General features: G+C 43.5%; 1 protein-coding gene across 1 annotated transcript in view; it reads right to left on the reverse strand.

The window, feature by feature from the left end:
- The window catches only part of unc13c (unc-13 homolog C (C. elegans)), a gene marked incomplete at both ends in the record, with an annotated part of 309,285 nt that overhangs the window by 237,168 nt on the left and 48,892 nt on the right, over window positions 1-23,225 (reverse strand). Inside the window, one exon of the mRNA XM_083759363.1 lies at window positions 20,408-20,635. Coding sequence (XP_083615489.1) covers window positions 20,408-20,635 — 228 coding nt within the window. The remainder of the gene's footprint in view (window positions 1-20,407; window positions 20,636-23,225) is intronic.

Consider the following 23,225-nt stretch of genomic DNA (forward strand, 5'->3'; position numbering starts at 1 on the left):
TCCCCCTGGCCAGCCGGGGAGCCTGATGGAGGGGAAAGGAACTGGTTGGAATAACGTGTTCCTTCCACGCGCTACGTCCAACCAGGGAAACTCCCCCCTTTCAAGGAGCAACTTGGACACTCAAGCATGAAGGAAGCCTGAGTTAAGTCTGTTGCTCTCCCCATGTTGGCGGAGGGTGTGTATAGAGCCCAGGATCACATTAGATGATTGACACAGGGGTGAAAAATGGGTTACAAAATCGTGGGATAAAAAATATATTAAAAAAGAAAAAAAATCTTGTGTATCTCTTGGACGGACCAGATGGAAATAATAGCTTTCCTCGAAATATCTCGTGGATGGCTTGGATTGGGTTAAAGTGGCAAAAGGGAGAGTATAGTCATCATGCAGGATGTTTTGCTTACAAAGTTTTCAATGATAGCAGATCTACAAGCTCACAGTGCGACACATTGTGAGCTTGTCGTTCGGCTATATTTGAATGGGTAAGTATATAATATGGCTTAATTGGATGCTCCTTGGCACAAAACATCCAGCCATGCTCCTTGCATGAAAACGCTTGAGAACCACACTGGCCTACATAGTATACCGCACTTGAGTAAACATACTTAGTTACTTTCCACCACTGTGTCTGTCTAGTGTCTAGCGGGCCGTGCAGGGAGGCCATGGAGGGCTGTGCATAGAAGGCACAACCCTGGGGCTTTAGGTTAGAGGGGGGATGGGAGAGGCTGGAGAGATCTACAGTACACTGTACCACTGCCAGCCAAAACAATAGCACTGTAGGCTATAACACACGGTAGGTCAACCTATTAATATGAATGTTTACAAAATTCTGTACCCCCCTCCAACTGTAAATATGCTTTCCCCATTTTCAACAGTTTTTTGAGTGGCGCAACCACTCGTATACAACCAGCAATGTCCGTGCTCACCTATGCATGTATGTGTTTGTTGAATGGTGCAACCACTGCAGCAATGTCCGTATGTGGCCATGAGCACAAGTATATGACTTATTAGTACAAGTAGGGGGATAGTGCCTGCTGCCTGCTAATGAGAGAGAGAGAGAGAGAGAGAGGGGGGGGGGGGGGGGGGGGGGGGGGGGGAGGGAGAGACTGCACCACTCAGTTCACGCGGGTGTGATTTTTTTATCATATTTTGACATTTGCTTTAGCAATGTACAGTAAACTTATGTTTCCTCATGCCAATATAAAGCTCCTTTGAATTGAATTGGAATCCCTGCTGTGTCAATAATGAAATCAGGCTGGGATTCTGTGATGCTGAAGTTTGGTTACTGTGCCTGAGAAAAAAAAACCCAAACAAACAAACAAACAAAGGAGCAGCCTCAAAGGCAACAATGCCCAACCTGTGGGCCAGACGGACATTGCAAGTGGCCCCCAAATAACTGGCAAAATATTAAGATTGTAAAGGTAAGAGCGTCTGCTAAATGCCTACATTGTAAATTGTGATTTCACAATTGCAACAGATACTTTCCACAGAAGTGGAAAGTAATTACTGTAAGTACTGTACTTGATTTGAGGCACTTTTACTTCAATTGAGAATGACAAGCTTACATAAACCAATGTAGTTTTACCTCCCACAACCTCCCGTTTAATGCAATTGAACCCATTCTGGGCGGGAGCCCTTTTTGGTGTTAGCATTATGTTATGCTTTAGCTATTGAAAAATAGCAGATCTACAAGCTCATAGCGAGCTTGTAGGTCTGCTATTTTGGAAAAATCGAAGAACGACTGACATAGAAACATGGCTTTTTCAGAAAACTGGCAGGATGTAGAAGACATTTTTAGAATCTGATCTCAGGTCAAAATGGGTTAAACAAAACAACAAAACACCCACGGACTGCCCTTTCAGACTAACACATTCGACTTACAGTATGCTCAAAGTGTTGTTTTTTTACACTTAGGTCTAATCCCACACTCTAAATGTGTAAAAGTCACTCAGAACAAATGTGATTCTGATTTTATTGTTTTCAACTTTTGTTTAGAAGAAAGGAATCACTCAATACGGGACAGTGAATCAAGCAAAGTGCGGTTTTGCAGTTCCCCATAATGTCCCAATATGGGGAGCTGAATCAAGCACAATGGATGGTGTCGAGGCATCTCGAGGCAGATGGAGCCCCTAAGGAGCTGCCTGTATTTGTTTTATTATGGACTGTAGTTAAGATGTATAGGACTTGGCCCTCATTCTGCACAGCAAAACTCTAAGCTTTACTGCCTTTTTGTGGCTGCTGTAATGCATTTACAATTTAGTGCCAGTCAGAGGCACCGCGGGAGGAATCGAACTAGACGCCCCTGCAAAATATGCCCTTATATACAGTGTGGGGAAAAAAAGTACTCTACTTAAAGATGGAGTGCCGTGAGACTTTTATATTTTGTTCCGTTTTTCATGTGTTTATGAGGTGACAAGTACTTCATGTATAGACCCCTTTGGTGTGGTTGTTATGTGCAATGATGTCTGTCCCTTTGCGTTTAGGGTTTCTTTCTTGGACAGTCAAACGTGCCAATGAAAAACTATAAACAGTGATATAGTGGCATCACAATATCATCCCCTCCCCTAACCCCTCCCCCTGTTATCATACAACCACCACAGATGTGGGTGCTGCTTCAGTTCAGGTGGATCACCACCCATCACCACCCACCAGGCAAACCAGACATACTTAAAGTAAACTTTTCAACCTATTTATATAATAGGTCCTCACTAATAATCATGAAAAAATGGCACGATTTCTTTCTACTCAGTCTGTGTCTCATAGGAGGGCTGTGGGCAGTTTAGAAACCGTCTTCCAGTGACATCCTCATTAGGTAGATTTATTTTTAAACAAGATTTCTTTACAAAAATGTTTAGATTTTCATTATCGTGAGAACGATGGCTTCCATTTTCGCATTGCAACTTTTCAGTACTAGAAAGCCTGCAGTTTCTATTAGCTTGTATTCCCCATCGATGATGTCACTGGAAGACGGTTTCTGAACTGCCCACAGCCCTCCTATGAGACACAGACCGAGTAGAAAAAAATTGCGCCATTTTTTCATGATTATTAGTGAGGACCTAGTATATGAAGATAGGTTGAAAAGTGGTGAAGTGGTCCTTTAATGAACGGGGTGGGCGTGTCCACTTAACATTTTTAACAAATACGGTTTCAGGGTGGAAGAAAATCACAGCACCACATCTTTAAGTAAAAGCATCAATATTGCAATGCAGAAATACTGTTCTGCAATATGAGTACTTTTACTTTTAGTTCTTTAAGTAACCTACATTTTGATGCCAGTACTGTACTTGAGTACATTTTTAACACAATACTTCTACTTGTAATGGAGTAGGCTACATCCGCATCGCCGTATTTATACTTTTACTTAAGTAAAACATTTGAGTACCTTTCCCACCACTGATTATACAGCCGTGGAGCCTGTGTCCCCTGTGGCTCCAGGACGCCTCTGCTAAGAAGCCCTTCTAAGGCAAAACCACGCTTATAAAGCTCCCTCAGATTGAACAGTTAACAGTTAAGTATAAGTGTGGGGTTGCTGCCGAATAGCAGCCGTCGGGCACGTGCACACATAGACATCTTTTGCCCTTTTACCCGTCTCTAAAACAAACCCAATTTTGTTTCGAAATCCACGTTGTTGTACACTGCAGATCTCCAGTAGATAAAAGTGTGCTGGGCTGCGCCCCTGAAAATAGCAGATCTACAAGCTCTCAACGCATCGCAGCGTGACGCGTCGTCGTGTGAGCTTCTAGATCTGGCTATTTTCGTCCAAAAGTTGCCCTCTCACGGGATTTCATCCGCTGCCTCTTTAACACTCTCTACACGTCCCCGGCAAACCGCTTCACGTCCGTGCTGAAAGACGGCGTAGCAACACTTTAATAAGGCTTCGGCGAGTCGATTCCTACATAGCTACTCCACACGGTTCTCCCCCGAGGAACCGCTATACAGCCTCCTATTGCTCCTGCGCTAATGTCGGGGAGTTAGAAACACGCTGAGAAAAGAGCCAGGGGCCAGAGGTCGGCCTCCCCCACTGGGGGAACCCACAGGGGGGCTGTGTGTGTGTGTGTGTGTGTGTGTGTGTGTGTGTGTGTGTGTGTGTGTGTAGTGTACTCTTATAGTTTTATTCCGGGGGTGCAGAGCTTACTGAAAAGGAAGAGTAACACTAGAGTGAAAGTCGGGAATGGACCGAGTTGACCGCCGACCGAGCGACAGCGGGTTGTCTCGGTGTCAAGGCAAGCCAGGGGTCGCTGTGGGACCCCTGGCTCCCCCTGGCTGCCTTCGGAAAGGATTCCCTATTTTATACTCTGTCGAATAACAGCTCACATTAAAGGAGAATTCCATGCTAGAAGGCTTTCTTAGCTTTCTTTGTAGTTGTTACGTCCCCACCAAGGAGGTCCAGGCGTTATTTTTTGTGCAAAAACTACTTATTGGCTATTTCCCCTATCACAAGCCCTCAATGAATTGCATTGAATGGAATGGGAATTGAATGGGGCTATGGGGTGTTGTGCTAATTCGCTTATTTCCCCAGAGTTAGTGTCGAAGTGTCCTTGAGCAAGACTCTGAACCCCTAATTGATCCCACTGTGCAGGTTGGTGTCTTGCGTGGTTATTTCCGCCATCGGTGTATGAATGGGTCTGGATGAAGGCGCTATATAAATGCACGATTTACCATTACAGCTCACGTTAAAATGAGTGTTAAAAAGCTCTATATTGTGATAGTATAGAGTGTTTGTTCAGGAGTCTCCATGTCTAGCCAGCTTTTTATTAAACAGAAAATGCATTTTCAGGTCCTGACTTTATCCAATCATGGATAAAGAACTCAGTCAGGATGCAGATTAAACAGGTGAAATTGTAAGTGATTACACAAAGAAATGAGCAGGCAAAAATCTAACTGGAACATTATAAAAAATGAACACGGAGTCCGCCAGAAACGAGGTTTAAATAAGTACCCTAGCCCGCCAAACCGGAGATTATCGGGTTTCGCTAGCTGATGTTGCTAACCGCATCAACACAGAGTGGGACACGCAGATGTGCGCGCATCCACTCCCAGTCTAAGCCCACCATTCACAGCTCTGTATCTCAGAAAGGACATTGAGGGGGCCGTTTCTGGTGAATACAATGGTTTTCAACGGGCTATAATAGCAAGCGGGCTGACACTCGCGGTCTGCTTTTTCACACCACCAAACTAGACAACAGCACCCGGGCATCACACCACACACAGCAGTTTGTCATTGTAACATTCGGTTACGGATATTTGGCTCTTCAAAGCAAGTGTTAAAACCTTGGCAATACGCTATTGAGGGATTAATTAATGCTGCCGCGAATTGAGTTAATCTGAAATTAAGCTGAATGACTACACTCTCTTGATCGGCTGAAATGTTGTCACCTAGCTGAACATGTATTTTCTGCTGGAGAGACAAGGAGACCCATGTTACTGAACAAACACTCTATAGCAATGATTACCATCAGAATGTAGTGATTTATAACCTTTTAACAATAAACTCTTTGTTTAAAAATATCACTTACCATAAATTCAAGTAAAGTTAACAGTCAATTAAATATCTTCAGGATCAATAAGGAAACACAAACCTCAGCATCAACTTTGAACCTCACAGATCGAACCCTGCAGATTTCATCAGTTTCAGCAGGCTCACGTTTCCATCGTGCCCTTTACAAACATGCATTCACTTAATCAACTATAGGACCATGACATTGATTATTTCCCACACACATTACGCTGAAAGCAATCCCATTCCACAGTATGATGAGCAAACTATCTATTCAAACAGTCAAGGAGGTTAACTCTATGGCAGAGGTCGTACGACCATGTCTTTGCAAGCCGCCGAGACGATCACTGGATGAATTGAAAAGTATAGTATTTCCCCCCAACAATTAGGAGATCTATTGAAAGCTTGTAGATCAGACACCGGTCTGTAGAGTAAACGGCAAAGTCCTGTTCAAGAAGAAAAGGTAATACCAAAGACATGGTAGCGTCTTTGAGCCATCATTGGGCCGGTGTAGACCATAAACGCCAAGGCTGATTTTCTGTGACAGTCCGTTCCTGGTCCCGTTGCCTGCGTTTTCAGCGTTTAGACGAGTTGGCTCTAGCGACTAGCAGCCTTCGCCTCCGAGCGGTTGACCTCGCTGGGGATTTCGCTGGGGATTTCCACTCTGGAAGGGGGTTTTCACTAACGCCATTGATATGATATTGACGAATCTGATATTTAATTTTGACGTTTTCTCTTGAGACCGTCTAAACAGGGCCTAAGTATACAATATGGCCACGAAATAGGGCCCCCAATTTAGCTGGATTCTAGTTTCTTATTATTATTTGTATTTATTTATTTATAAACAGAATCACATTTGTAGCCTACTGAGAAAGTGTTACACATTAACAAGTAAGGGTTGGGCTGGGGTTAGACCCAAGTGTAAAAAACTAAAATAACACGTTGAACATATTTCGCATTGTTAAGTTTGTTTGGAAAGGTCTGTTTGGTCGGTGGGTGGTTTCGTTGAAATAGAAACAGGAGGTTGTAGGAGGTAAAACATTGTTGTCAACAAATTGTCCATGTCCTGACCCTCATAAAATATTTCTTAGTTAGATAATGCATTTGCCTGTTTCGTGTGCAGTTTTCCCACACACAAAATGTTTATTATGGCTTCTTCTGTGCCTCAGCTTGACATCAAAAGGATTTGCTACTAATAGTTTGTTTCTGTAATTGTCTCTTTCTTCTTTCAGCTCGTCCAGATGGGTGAGTGTGGGTGAGTGCGTCAGTAAAATATTTAATTAGTCCCCCGTTCTTACGCTGTTGCCTCTAAAAATCTGTATTATTTTGTTTCATTTGTTTTATTTTATTTCATTAATCTATATTTTATGTGAACGATAGCTCACATAAACAGTATTTGTTGATTCACGTCCGTTCTTAAGATAATTGACATTTTAGCCCCTGGCTAAAATAACATATTATTTTGTAATGCATGGTCTCTGTCGCGTGGAAACCTTACTATGTCCAAAAATGATACTTTTCAGGATTAAAATTCAAAAATAGCAGATCGAAAAGCTCAAAACGTGTCGCTTAATTCCTACTGCGTTCCGAGCATGCAGATCTTCTACTTTTGATGCTTTTGTGTGGCGATGCAGTATGATCACTGGCGTACGGGAGGGTACGCTATAGCGACGCAATGCGGTGGGGGCCCCAGTTAGCCAAACTCTAACTATCTCTGCAATAGAACTTTGTTGGCCACCCATTTTACCCATTTGAGATCAGCTCGAGGAGTGACAGCATTGCTCGCCAGCTGGGGGAGGTCCATGTGCTTCAATGTTTATACAACTGTTCTGTGTGCTCCCAGTCGAAATGGGCTTTTTTTCCAAATCGCCGAGAGGGGACATATTAAGCAACATAGAAGATGGTAAGTGAGTCTTTTTCCGTGATGTGACACACTGCATGTGGTGAAAGGGCCCCACCCTCCTCCTTGCAGGGTGGCCTCGGGGACTTTGAGCGACGCCACTGAGTATGATCAAGTTGGGCGTTCATTTATGATTGTTGCTGTTCCAGAAAACTGTCAAGATGTAGCAGACACGTTTAGAATCTGATCTCAGGTCAAAATGGGTTAATAGATATGTCATACAACTATAGCCACGTGGGCTATAGTGCCTAAAGTTATTGATTCCACCGCTCAGGTGAGTTGAGTAGGATCATTTAAATATTTAAATAATATAATCTCAGAGGCAGATATTGCACTCTTCAGTCATCACTATTATTCATTGGCATCCATCGGTCTCCAGAGACTATGGGGTGGAGCTCTGGATAGGGGTTCTTCTGCTTTTGGGAGTGTGGCTGAATACGCAGGATTTGCAATCCATTCCGCACTTTGTTTTTGTTTTTTTTTCCATACAAAAAGCATTCTTAGTTCACAAAAAAAACTGGCCGAAGGCATGGGGAGAGAGTATGTTTTGCACTCCGTCCGTGTGTGAGTGTGTGTGTGTGTGTGTGTGTGTGTGTGTGTGTGTGTGTGTGTGTGTGTGTGTTAGTGTGTGTGTGTGTTAGGGTTGGGTGACGATACGAATACATCGTCAATCGCGAATATACGAATCCAATCGCCGAATATTTTTATTCAGCGATTTCTCGGGACGATTTAGCCCAATTAACCTAAAGTAAAGTGTGAGCAACATGTGAATCAATTTGGCCCAGCAAAGTATAGTAACAGCGGCCGGGTGGAAATCACCTCCTCCCGTTATAATGTATGCTCCCACAGTCCCCGCACTCAGCAGCATCGGGCACCGGGGCACGGCACTTACGGCAGCCGCCAGCCAGAGTAAAGGCTGGGAGCCTGGGAGCTGGGAGGATGTAGCCTACATGTTGTTTAAGCTCCGGAGTCCAGACCCATGCAGTTTAATAATATACAGTCACAACAGAATGCACACTGCTGTCTCGTGTCTCATCACAATCCCAATGCCTCAAAAAAACTGTCTACTAGTGTAAGTGTATAGGCTCGGGGATCATAAGTTAGCTTAGCGTGTAGCCCCTACTGGTGCTGCAACCCACTGATTGAACTTCATATCCACCTGTAATCTAAGTTATTTTTATTGACAACGCTGCAAAAATAGACAGATCTACAAGCTCTCAACGCGTAGCGAACGGCACTGCAAAAACAGGCAGGACGCGATGCCTTGAGAGCTTGTAGATCAGCAGCAGCCAGGCCGCAGCAGCTTGTGGGCTCCACTGCTCTGCTCCGAGCCTCCGACGGACCGCCGTTGCGGGGTAGCAAGGGAGCAAGTTACCCTGGCTGCGCAGCTGCGCTGCAGTCTGCAGAAACAGACTGATCTACAAGCTCTCAACGCCTAGCGAACGGAGCTGCAAAAACAGGCAGGACGCGGCGCCTTGAGAGCTTGTAGATCTGGCTTTTTTGCGACCTGCAGTGAGCTGTTCTCACTTTACTTTTATGACACGAATACATCGTTAATCGGCGAATATTTGTCAGACGATGGGCGGTTGAAAAAAATTGGCATATCGCCCAACCTTAGTGTGTGTGTGTGTGTGTGTGTGACGTGCGTCCGTCCGTCTTAACAGCTAATCTCCGGCACCGTTAACCCGGTCGATGCCAATCTTTCCAGAACGGCCTGTTAAGGTGGTTGCACGCCTGCCGTGTTTTTCGGAAAACCGATTGAGAAACGCTGCTAAAAATCCAAATCCGCATCCGATTCGCGCCCGGTGTGTGGAGACCTTTATAGCGCCACCAGGAGGCCGACTTTTGTACAATTTTTTTATATTACTCCTCCAGATTCTGTCCAAAAATCCCACAAATCATTACACAGAATAGTCATGTGTTCAAGACGGATTTCACATTCCATCCTAACTGGCTAACATTGGCTTTTAAAGTTTGCAGGATTGTGTGTGCGTCCGACAAAATGCCTCAAATCATCCTTTTTTTCACATTGGCCTATAAAAGCGCCACCAGGAGGCCACAACCTCACCTGCCCTGGAGGAGACCTGTGCCCCGAGGGGCACTTTATCTACTTTGATCTCCGTCTGTAGGGGCTTCATTGTTTTATTCATTAGTGTATAAGTTTACTAAACCACCAGCAGTTTTAAATCAATGTAGAGCTAACATTTACAGAGACAAAAAATTAAGTCTTCAAGAAATGTGCTGTAATAACAGAGTGGCTTCACCGAGCAATTGAAAAGCCTTTCAAACAGCTTAGTCTATCTATAAATTCACAGAATATCTGAGAGAGAGAGAGAGAGAGAGAGAGAGAGAGAAAGAGAGAGTGTGTGTGTGTGTGTGTGTGTGTGTGTGTGTGTGTGTGTGTGTGTGTGTGCGTGCGTGTGTCTGTCCTTCACGTATCTTGAGAGCCGCTCAAGCAATCGACTTAAAATGTATGTTTTAACTTCAATGTCACCCGGCCTTGGGTACAACGGGTGTTGCCCATCTATAAATTGGACGACATCTTACCGAGGAACCAAGGGCGTGGACGCACTGTCCAGTGTTAAGTGTTGATCAGAGGAGCGGTTCTCAAGAATTCATGTTGATCAGAGGAGCGGTTCTCAAGAATGCGTGGCATTTCCTATAGTGCAGTGGTTTCCAACCCTTTCTGTATCAAGGCCCATTATTAAGTGAGCATTTGAGCCACGGAACCACCATTTGATGACATGTATAGCCTCTCAGACGCAAAACTTGAAATATCGTGTTGTCGGATAAGATGTTGTCCACAATTCCATGTTGATGTCGGTAAGATAGGAGAGATAACAGGCAAATGTTGGTCAAAATAACAATTACTCTCTAATTTGTGTAGACTTCTTGTGAATTAAGAAATGCAGAGATTTAACAGAGAATTAATTTGGTTTCATTTTACACTCTCAAAGAGTCAAAGATCTATAAAGGTCCATTTGGTTTCATTTAACACTCTCGAGAGTCAAAGATCTATAAGGGTCCATTTGGTTTCATTTTACACTCTCAAAGAGTCAAAGATCTATAAAGGTCCATTTGGTTCCATTTAACACTCTCGAGAGTCAAAGATCTATAAGGGTCAATGCATCGTTTAGCTGCCGGGACCACCTGGAAGCCCCTCAAGGACCACTGGTTGATAACCACTGCTATAGTGATCACAGTGATTGGGATTGAGGTTGAACTGTACACCACAACGTCCATGCTATATATACTGTACGAGCGCCTCCTTATGGTGTTGCTAAGGAACCACGAGATGCCAGAGGTCACGTACTGTAAATACAACCTGAGGCAATACTATCAATAGCATCAACATCAAGTTTCTGTTACTGCATTGACCATTTACTCACCTCGGTATTCAGAGAGACGTTTCACTGTGTAAAAATACACAGTACTGTGTGTACAGCACTTTTGGGGAGACGGACAAGACCGGCAAATGAGTCACCTACTGTACAAAGACCCTTCTCTGGGGCATTGCCTCCACTGTAGCCCTAAACTAGCCTATATAACCCATTTTAGGCCTATTCAAAGATTTGTGCCGCAATTTTTTAAGAATTTTCAAAAATAGCAGACCTACAAGCTCATAGCGCGCCACTCGGTGGCGCGCTATGAGCTTGTAGATCTGCTATTTTCCAATAGCTAAAGTATAACAGAATGCTTGAAACACCAAAAGGGGTTCCCGCCCAGAATGGGATAATTTGACATGACGTCACCCATTGATTCCAAATCAATCGATGATGGTTTGGAGGACGTTATACTGTGTATACATATAAGCTAATTTACTTTTTTATTTGTACTTTTACTCAAGTACATTTTGAATCCCGAACATTTACTTGTAACGGAGTAGTCCTACATTGCAATATTGATACTTTTACTTAAGTAAAACATGTAAGTGCTTTTTTCCCCACCACTGTGTGCTATAGGGGCAGTGAGGTCCGGGGACCCCCCCCAGGGGTACCTGAGGGAGTTCCAGGGGGGGACCCAGCTAAACGACAGTTTGGAACCAAATGGACCCTTTTGGGTGTGTAACTCTGAGGGTGTACAAATGGAACCAAATGGACCCGTTACACACTCAGAGTTACATTAACATTGATTTTACAATATAAATCGGGGGTCCCAGAGATAGAAATGACATTCAATGGGGGTCCGTATAGACTAATTCATGTCAAACTGGGGGGTCCTTGAAATTAAACGGGTTGAGAATCACTGCTAGAGCCGTCAAAATATTTTCTTATGGGGGTCCTTTGCATATTTTTTTTTAAATGGGGGTCCGCGGACTCATCAGTGTCAATTTGGGGGTTCATTTAGTTTTAGTCACATTTTAGTCACCTGGAATGTTTTAGTGTGAGTCTAGTTTTAGTCGACTACATATAAGATTTTAGTCGACTACACCTACAGTTGATTTAGTCGACTAAAATGTATTTTGGCGGGCCTCGATGCCATCGTAATAACAGTTTTTTTCACTTGCTGAAAATAGCTGATCTACAAGCTCACAACGTGTCGCAGCGCAACGCATTGTGAGCTTGTAGATCTGCTATTTTCAGCATGCAACCAAGTGTAAAATGACTTATACTGGATCTCTTGTCCACTAGTCCCTTCCTAACATTTTAGTCTAGTTTTTATTTGTTGACGAAATTGTCTTAGTTTTAGTCATCATAGCTTAGTTTTCAGTTCGTTTCCATTTAGTTTTCGTCAGTGGAAAAAGGTAGTCGACGAACAATTTTCGTCTTAGTTTTAGTCGAGGAAAACAACACTGCTGTGAGCGAGAGGGCGACATGCACACAAGAGCAGCGTCTTCCCTGAAGATCTCTCCAGATCGTCCGCAAGGACATTAATTACTCCACCCCTACAGCTGGCAAATTAAGGCAACAACACGGGGAGCCTACATTATGCTATGTTTATTTCATCCACTTCCCCTTTTGTTATGTCATAAATCTCATTAACCGCAGCACCCTCGATCCTAACATGTGTCTTTTGTACAGTGTATATACTGCCATATTTATGGGACGTGTGTTAGAAAAAGGTTGTGTCACGACTGTAACAAAATTACATCAATCACTCACTCACTCACACGGCTGCCACGTTAGCCGCTCGCTTAACAGTCGCTGATTAAAACTAAACCGAACGCACACATTTGCATATTATCACTGCGCAAAAACCTTGGAATATGGATGTGTATATTACAGGAAACTCCCGTTAATCTTCCCAACAAACTACCGTGAAATGCAGTTGCCGTAATTGCCCCGTTAACTCCTCTTTTCACGCAGTGTATATTATGCAAAATATAATATATAATAATTATATGTATAATATAATGTATATATATAATATATAATATAATATTAATATAATATAATATGTAATATTGTATATTATATTTAAGTGAAATAAATGCATGTATTGCATTGGATTATGTGATCTAAGTACAGTATGTGCCCAAGCAGAGGACAGAAATAGTCTGCATTACTGCTCGCACAAAAAGAGCCTGCAGGGTCATAAATATCAAGTCACTTCCTGGCTGTGCTGAAAGGGTGTTTACGGCCTGCCAGAGGAAGGAGTGCTGACTCATTAATACAAGACATAAAGTTAATGAGCAGGGTTAAATAACTATATGTATAATACCTTTCAATTGTATTAATATGTGTTCTAGAGACCATACTTATATATTGGGAAAGTAAAAGAAACTCATTGTCATGTCTGTAATTGTCCTCTGTAATTGCCCTCCTTCTCTCAGAGAGAAGGAGGGCAGGAAGACTGGCCTGTGGCCTCCATAGAGTATTAAAAGGATAGAGACTGATCCGGCGCCAAGAAGAAAAACAACAAAAAAAGTGTTGTAACCTGCCGTTTTTTTTCTTCTTTCTAATTATTTGTTCGGCCGAAAAATTGTGTTTGTTGTCATGATTCGTCACGACAAGAGTTGGCTTTGTCCGCGGCGTAAACGTCTTTAAATAAATACTTTCTGAAAAGTCTATGAGGAAAATGAACAGAGAATCATTTCCTGGGCCCTGATAGGGGGGCGGGACTGCGACGCTCTATTGGCTAACAACGTTGGCATGAAGGTGTGACTTCAGTCAGCGCCTGGTTTAACTATGCCAAGTGTCCTAGTATGAGTACATATGCAATGCTATATAAAATGTGCATTATTAATAACCTGTGTTGTGTAATATCAGATTGTAGTCCCCCCCCCCCAGCACAATTATGTAATACAGCATCACAGTCATTTTAACATAGTCACTTTAAACATTATACTTTGGCTGTTCAAAAATAGCAGATATACAAGCTTGTAAATCTTGACATTTGGTGGGAGGGACCAAGTGACAGGCAATTGAGGCAAAAGACGCAAGTGAGGGGAAACATGGGTGAGACTGAAGAGACTTGGGGAAGCATACAGACCAACCTGTTCTATACACGTACCGGCATACACATATACAGTGTATATATATATACTATATTTTTTTTATAGAGTAGGGGTTGGGAAATATCCATTCACTGGTATCACAAGTTTTCTTTTACAATTTCTGTAAGGATTTTCTTAATGCTAGCTGTATCTATATAATTCATTCGAGTTCCTGATTTATTTATGAATGGTTTTGGCCAAAGTCAATTTCAAGAAACTGAGGCAGAAGCCGAGGCAGAGAAAGGAGAAAATAGCCTGCCAATATTACATTGTAAAACCAAACAACGTAAACACTTCGCCAGGGAAAGCAGAGCTCCGCACGCTAACTCTGTAGCCTGGCTAATACATAAACACAACCGTCTGTAGCCTGGCTAATACATGAATACAAGCGTCTTGCTCGACACCACCCAGAGCTGAAACAAAATGTGGAGTTATAGCCAAATGAGCCTGCAACATGCAACGGCCTTATATAAACTATACCCAGTACGTGGTTCAGAGTACTTAAGGCAAAATGGCAATTGCTTATACTGTATCTCCAAAGACCTCCCCTCCTATAAGTAAGTAAGTACAGTATGTAGCCTCATGTGGCCCCATAGGACAGAGCCTATCTCCTGTTTCTGTAGCAGTGACGCGACTTGGTGTACTGTACAAGACTACAAGTATACGTCCCCCGGCCATGATGCTACTGTATAGTACAGTATGTCGCAGGGACATACCCCCCTTGATGCCGAGTGCTGCCAAGCAGAGAGGCAATGGGTCCACTGTTTTAGTCTTTGGCATGACTTTGCCTGGGAATTGAACCCCGACCTCCCAGTCTCAGAGGAGCGGACACTCTAATCACAGTGGTATAATATGCAGGTGTGAGATGTTATAGAGGTGGGTTTGTGTCCTCTCACGTCTTCCAGGCCAGAGCTTTATACACAACAAGGATCCCAGACAAACGGAGCCATATGTCTGTCACCACTCTAAAGCTGCCGCACGATTATTTGGACAGGGACAATGCATGAGTGGCTCGATTTACCGCGGGGGGGGGGGGGGGGGGGGGGGGGGGGGGGGGCAGTGAAGCCAATGGTGTCTGAAGCCAGTTCATATAATGGCCTGTTTGTGGCGCTGTCATTGGGCCCGAAAAAAACCCATAGCTCCATAGAGGTCCACGTATTTGGGCCCAACTTCACCTAGACTGTATTACCTTAATAAACATGGTCATGAATACTGTTCTGCTTCCAGTCACTAGTTTAACCCATTTTTGATGCGGGGGGACCCCTTTTGGTGTCAGCATCATGTCGTGCTTTAGCTATTGAAAAATAGCAGATCTACCAAGCTCATAGCGCGCCACTGAGTGGCGTGCTAAGAGCTTGTAGGTCTGCTATTTATGAAAAAATCGAAGAACGACTGACATAGAAACTTAGCTTTTTCAGAAAACTGTCAGGATGTAGAAGACATTTTTAGAATCTGATCTCAGGTCAGAATGGGGTAAAGTCTAATTTATCATGTCATAATATTATTTTTGGAAAATGATGGTCCCATTTATTTAAAAAAAAGTCGAGTATGTTCTGAGGGGCGTGGCTACCTTTACAGTCTATGATCGGGATCCACCCCCCGCCAACGAAGAAGAAGAAGGGGGGGGGGGGGGGGGGGGGGGAAGTCCCGCCCCGTTGTCTGGGCCAGCCAATGGCCAGCTGGGCCCCAAACGGATCTAGAAAGATGGCGACTTACAGTTCAAGGACTGACAGGCTTCATCGTACGTCCATATCAGACCCGGAGAACGCTTTGTCCATATTTTCTATGGATGGATTTACCACAGAAGCTCCCCGAGAACAGACCGGCGGTAATAACAGACGTACAGTATGTATCAATAAAGTGGAACAGAGCGCAACAGAGTACAACACTTTGATTTTGCTATAGCACTGTATGTCATTATATGTTTACTCATTATACGTCTACTCAAATAAGTAGAATGGTGTCAAACAAATACACCCTGCACATGAAAACAAATTAAAACAATCACACTTGTGTGAAGTGAAGGGCTGCCCAGATGTTTGGGGGGCATGTTGATGTTCTGTGAAAATGTATTTATAATAGTGAGAGACATTAAGGTCCATAGATTTGGCTGGCATAAATTACATCATAATTTACACAACAATAAACAACAAACATTAACGTGGAATTCATCATTTATAATTAGGCTCTCGACAAACATTAAAAGTCCATGGACTCGGCTGGCCTATAATGACGTAATTTCGGAAAGCCAGACATCCTCAGCGCCTCCCCCCCCCCCCTCCCTCCCTCCCTACCAATCTACTATAACTTCAGAATGTCGTCCTGTGCACCGAAAGGCAGAATGGTGTGGGTAGATACACTCTTGGGGATTCCAAGCAGCCACCAGCAAGCAGCCTGTCAGCATTTTGACAGACAGGGACAGCTAGAGTAGGTGCCACCATCGGCAGAGAACCCTCCTGGGAAGAGCCGGGCTCTCCTGGGAGTCCTTGCCAGGAGTGCCATGCAGGTGTTGCACGTGCACACATAAGACATCAAAGGGGGCACGGGGCACTGCCCTTTGAACCGCCTGTCCGTTTCTTCAGACTGTGCGTGCAGCATGGTGAAAGAAATGCAAACGCCACCCTCTCCATGCCATCCCCGAAGGCAGCATTCAGGAGAATTCCCTTTTTCCGAACTCTCCTCAACTTAATTGAACGAGCTGTACGAGCTAATGCCATCCGGTAGGAGGAGCTATAGAACTACACGGTGTGTGTATAATAGATTTAAACACTCTTTTGTCCCCCTGTCAATCAAAATGCTCAATCAGAGATTACCGAATGCACTTCACTGACTCAGAGATTCAGGGATTGCCAGAAAGCACTTTATTGACTATAGTTGCGAGGGAATGTGTGCAATATCTCTGTTTTGTGTATGTGGGCGTTTTTTTTTTCCTGTTCGTATGTGAACGTGTCTGTTATTTGTATGCAGCCGTGACTCTGTCTCCAAGACAAATGTCTCCCAAGGGAGACAAATGAAGACAACCTTGAACCCAGCATTTTGCTCTTGAAAGAATGTGTCCCACTGTGTAGAATTCCTTGCTGTACACTGCATCTCCAGTAGCTAGTGCAGGGCTGCGCCCCTGAAATAGCATCTATCTATCTATCTATCTATCTATCTATCTATCTATCTATCTATCTATCTATCTATCTATCTATCTATCTATCTATCTATCTATCTATCTATCTATCTATCTATCTATCTATCTATCTATCTATCTATCTATCCATCCATCCATCCATCCATCCATCCATCCATCCATCCATCCATCCATCCATCCATCCATCCATCCATCCATCCATCCATCCATCCATCCATCCATCCATCCATCCATCCATCCATCCATCCGTCCGTCCGTCCGTCCGTCCGTCCGTCCGTCCGAAAGTCAGAGAAGAAAAGGCTATAAATATTGGCCTAATGTACTGTCTCAGCCCAGGCACTGAAAACGCTTTTGTTTAGGGTCACAGATGTACCGTATAACAGATAATCATTAGCATACTCTGACTCTCATGTCATCAGCAATGGTTCTGGGTAGTTCAGATAAGATAAGGGCTTTATCTCGCCAGAGGTAGCACAGCAGTTACGAATGATACAGTTACGGAGCGTAGGTAGCGTATACGTAGCGCGCCACTCGGTGGCGCGCTACGAGCTTGTAGATCGGCTACTTTTCAATAGCTAAAATGCTTAAAACACCAAAAGGGGTTCCTGCCCGAAATGGGTTATATGAATGGCACTATAGTTGTCACATGGACGGAAGCACATCAGAGAAGGATGAGGCTGGGTGTCACTTATGTGTCAGGCACAGAGGCAAACAATGTGACACTCATGGGAGCCAAAACCCAGGGCAAAGCCACGAGGAAAGGCAATACTAGAAGTGCAATACTGTACTAGGCCTGTCAAAAAAAAATCGATTCGAGTTAGAATTGCGATTCTAATGCCGTCCGATTCATAATAGATTCTCATTTTCCAAAAATCAAAAAAAAAAAAAGGCCATAATGCATTGCATGCACAGGTACATTTAATGTACCTGTGCATGCAATGCATTATGGCCTGGGTTTCTGCATAGTGCATTTACTACCAGCTAAGCTAAGCCTGCCAATTGTATTTATTTTACACCTGTTTTAATACTAATGTATTGTTCTGGTATTGAGTGAGAAGAGATTTTGTAACTTTTGTACTGGTTCAAATTTGTGCAAGCTAAATAAATGAGACATGTTCTTACTCTTGGATTTAACCTTTGTGTGTTTAAATCATTCAGTTGATAAAACCTTTACAATTATACAAGCTTTTTACTAAATGTACTCTGCTTTCATGCCAGAAGACTGGAGTAGATCATGCTAAAAATTATATTTAATTGTTTTTAATAAAAATTTAAAAACTGCTTTAGAATCGAAAAAAAATCTTTTTTGAATCGAGAATCGGAAAAATCGAAAAGACCGTTTTTGAATCGAATCGTCACCCCAAGAATCGGAATCGAATCGAATCGTGGGACACCTAAAGATTCGCAGCCCTATACTGTACGTAGAGATGCACTGCGGCACGATAACATCTTATAGCTAACAACAGTGGTGAGCTCCAGACCCTGAGAGGGGAGAGCAAACCACCTGAGCTGGTGTGTTGGCTAGAACCCACTCCTGCATCACATCACCGTAACGAGCTGTTGTTCAGAGAGCTAATTGGACTATTGGTTCGAGCAGAGCGGCCATAGTGTGCCTCATTATTCTACATCTTCATATGGCTAATGGCACAGCAAACAGACTTCTAAGTCTTTTGTACTTCCCGTTGGGGTAGAAGATGAATACCGTCCCTCTCCATGTGGTTTTGCTGACGCTGGGTTAGAGAGAGAGAGAGCTTAACCCATTTAGGCCCGACGTCGAAATAAAAAGTCTTCGGAACCCTGACAGTTTTCTGAAATACCCATGTTTCTAGGCCTATATCACTCGATATTTCATGTCAAGGACCCCCAGAAGCAAAGATTTTAGTTAAAATCGGTCGCTCTGAAAGAACATGCCAAGGTTTGCGCCCCATTTTCACAATTTTTTTTTTTGCTTTGCTGCATGAAACTTTCTTCTTCTTTAATGTCTTCATAAATTACCACACCGGAGCTACGAGTGTGCAGCTACTTTTATATATATATATATATTTTTTTTTATCATTAAACTTTAATACCGGGGAAAAATGTCCAGACAAATGATATGCCACAACACTGACACGCTTGATGGATGCTGACGGGTCGTTATGAATTTAGAGTAATGTGTTGACAGTTCCCGTAATGATGTTGAATATGCACAGTTCATGATGCCAAACAGCAGGAGAATTACCCCGTGCAGATCTGAATGCTTGCAGGAGTTGGCCGTCTGTGTAAACACAGAAAGATAAGGGCTCTTTAAAAGGCTACAGTAGTATAGCCCGTGGTTCCTTCCACAAATAACCTTTTTCATGGTTCCTTGAGGCACATTTAACCACATAAACCCAAGTATCCTTAAGGCGTTACTGTACATTCACAGGAAACCACAGAAAAAAACCAGCGGACCAAATATAGAGCTGACGTTAAACTCACTCAGCCAATCGATTTGCCACTATATAGTCTATAGTGGTTCAGTCTGAAGAACCAATTACAGTTCCACGACAACACACAGATCTTCCAGCTCAGGTGGCTCTCAACCCGAGGCCCGCGACCCCTCGGGAGGGTCGGCAGATTATTTTGGGGGGGTCCCCAAATTATGTGTATATTTAAAAAAATAAAGTTTTTTTGTTTGAATTGAACTGAATGGCTGGAAAATGGAAATGAATAGTTTACATAATAGTACACATAGTACATGCATACACCTTCCCTAATGATTATATCGGGTTTCAGTATTTATTCATGGTGTATTGTCTCTATTATTAAGGTTATTGTAGCAGTCAATTTATATTGGGGGGTCGGGAGGGGTGGCGTGGCGGGGGTCCCCGAGACATTGCCAAAGCATTTCCGGGGGTCACCTTTCTATATGCTTTCTATATGGAATCCAAAATGAGTGAAATGGAACCAGTCACGGTGCAGCCATGAGGCTACTGCGCTGAATACCACTGTTGTTTTTGGCAGCAAGTTTCACATTTTAGTCACCCGGAATGTTTTAGTGTTAAGACATTTTTCGTCTTAGTTTTAGCCGACGAAAACAACACTGTGCCGAACACCGACACTGACCTGTGATGGTGATCTTGACTGATCTCAGGTCAGAATGGGTTAATTAACAGCGACACTGAGCTGTGATGGTGATCTTGACTGATCTCAGGTCAGAATGGGTTTGAACACCGACACTGAGCTGTGATGGTGATCTTGGCTGATCTCAGGTCAGAATGGGTTTGAACACCGACACTGAGCTGTGATGGTGATCTTGGCTGATCTCAGGTCAGAATGGGTTAATTAACAGCGACACTGAGCTGTGATGGTGATCTTGACTGATCTCAGGTCAGAATGGGTTTGAACACCGACACTGAGCTGTGATGGTGATCTTGGCTGATCTCAGGTCAGAATGGGTTAATTAACAGCGACACTGACCTGTGATGGTGATCTTGGCGGACCACTTGGAGGTGCCCTCCAGCACGGCCTGCTTGGCCGCCTTCAGGTTGGTGTTGAAGTCCTCCTTGGAGGCCTGGAACATGTCCTGGATCAGCTCGAACACCTCGGGGCGGTTCTTCTCCCGGATCTTCATGCGCTCCTTCATGGCCATGATGATGTTCTGCGTCTTGTCCTCGGCGCCGTGCTTGGAGCTCTTCTCCACCGCTCCTTTAATGATCCCGTTAAAAAACAGGAGAGCAGCTGTGTCATTTCAGATTTTCTAGTTTATACTATTCTGTGGAACGACAGAAGAAAAAGGGGGAGAGGAGCTCTGCCTCTGTGTCTCACATGAACAAACGGCATGAGCCTACAGACTAATTAGGGTTTCAGGTGTGCTGGAAACAATTGAGCTGAGCTAACACATCTGGAATTACTAAACACTAATTACTGGCTGTTACAGAAATCGCCTCTAGGAGGTGCAAAAGAGTATGTTTTAGAAGGCCACATAAAGTGTGCCATGACAGTTACATGCATGCATATAGCAACATAGAGTATGTTAAAAAATAGCATTTAGAACAGTGGTTCTGAAAAATAGCAGGTCTAAAACGTTTGAGAAGCACTGATTTAGAACGCATTTGAAGAGGGGGCGCATATGTTGGTCCGAAGTACAAACAGACTGACATGCGTGGCCGGTTAAGACACACGCGTGGCAGGTTAAGACTCAGCCGTGGCTCCCAACATGCGTGGCCAGTTAAGACATACGTGTGGCTGAAACGCAACCCAGGGTGCCGGCCCGGTTCCGGCGAGCCGCCCCGCGTCCGAAACGGTTGAGAAATGACAGTTACACCGTGTGCCCTCTACTGTACGGTACTGTCACTGTAGCCTGTCACTGTACTGTACTGGCACACCCAAAAGCATCATATATGTTAAAGGTATATTCAGTGATTTCACTCAAAAAACCTTAGGTTTCGTTTTTGGCTGTGGGACCCAGCCTTTCGTCCAATCAGGATATAGAGTCAAAAACGAAACCTAAGGTTTTTTGACCCCCAGGGGTTAACTGGGGACAGGGAGGAACTCCTTATATGGCCAGCTATAGTAGGGAGGATTATCACAACAAAACAAAAAAATAAGTGATATTTGAATTAAGTGAAATCACTGAATATACCTTTAATGTGTGTGTTTGTGTGTTTAATGCTGTTTTCGTGCTCATACCCAGCCAGGCAGCCACCCACCCACATAACTCCGTAAGGGAGTGGTTGCACCACTCAAAAAAACACAAGGTCCCATTTACAGGGTGGATAACAGAGGCCGGGTGAAAGTAGTTTGGCATGCAGCGTCAGCTAAAAGGAGTCGATGCACCCCCTGAGCAAGCAAGTCAGTATAATAACCCCCACGCAGAGGTGCACCGATCGCTCACTGTACCACCATAGGGTCATAACAAGATAGCACGATGGGAACCTTAGTGAATTGCTTTCATAAGCAACTATCCCTGCACATCTGGACAGAGAGACACAAAGAACAGGAGAATGTTCCGAACATAACGGCAATTCCCAGAGCGAGTGGTGTGTGTGTGTGTGTGTGTGTTGCTGTGTGAGTAGATATGGGCAGTGGTGTAAGAAACTACTCAATGTATTTACTTAAGTGCAACTATCAGTACCACAATGTACACAAATCATTCACAATCTTCCTTAGCCTGAAGACTCACTTTTGGCCGTAGCACTAGCCGTAGCACTTTTGCCCTAGACTTGATGACCTTTAATTTAGAAAGCACGTACAGTAGTAGACCGATGCCAGGTCATTATTGAGCTGGCTTACTGTAAATCGCTCTGGATTAAGAGAGTCTGCTAAATATGCCTAAATTATAAATTGTAATTGTAAATCATTGTACAATGTAGAAATGCGCTCTTGCAAGAAAAAGTTTGGTACTAAAAATGCACTTGGGTAAAAGTACAAATGTTTTGGTATCAAACTATACTTGAAGTACCGAAAGTAAAATAAAGAAAACTGAAATGCAAAATGACTAATTTCACACATTTTCAAAAGGTATTTCTTTTTAAATAGCTGACAAGCTCACAATGTTTTGTAATAATAATCAAAATGTACAAAGTAAATTGTCACTAACGTTTTGCCTCTGAGTAGAAGTAAACCGTATTAAAAATTGGAAATGCCCTAGTAAAGTGTTTTCACTTTTACTAGGGCATTTCCAATTTCCAATATGTTTACTAATATGTTTATGTTTACTACCTCTAAAGTATGCTTAACGTGCAGTACTTGAGTAAATGCACTTAGTTACTTCCCAGCACTGCATATGGGTGAGGGGAATCTAACACATTGTATGTGCATACTAACAATGTGCCCACACTGTGCACACAGAGAGGAGCCAGGAGAGGGACATGTGCCAGTTATTTCTGGTCCCTCCTGTGTCTAATCAAGTTATCATCTACCATCTCTCCAGTGAGTTCACGTTTGCACAGATCGAATTGACATTTAATATGAACCGGCATCTGGAATTAAAAGCAAACGCATTGTTACAGCAGCCAGAGTGTGGCTAATCCAGTTAAGGTGTGAGAGGAATTGCCGTGAGCATCGCCCTGGAACCCGTGTGACACTCCGGCGCTGTGACAGGGTACGCTGTGTACGACTGGAGATGCTGCTTTGAGATTTCCCACGAGCAATAAAAACCAGTGGGTGTTAATGTGCCGTCGCTCGCAGCAGTCACCGGAAGGGGAACGCACGCACGTTACGCAAAGCACCGTAACATCACCTTCGCTTGATGTTCTTTGTGGTTCTTTGTTCCATTGTTATTATTCAAACGGAA

This window comes from Protomyctophum parallelum, assembly GCF_964188405.1.
Source record: "Protomyctophum parallelum genome assembly, chromosome: 2".
Classification (NCBI taxonomy): Eukaryota; Metazoa; Chordata; class Actinopteri; order Myctophiformes; family Myctophidae; genus Protomyctophum; species Protomyctophum parallelum.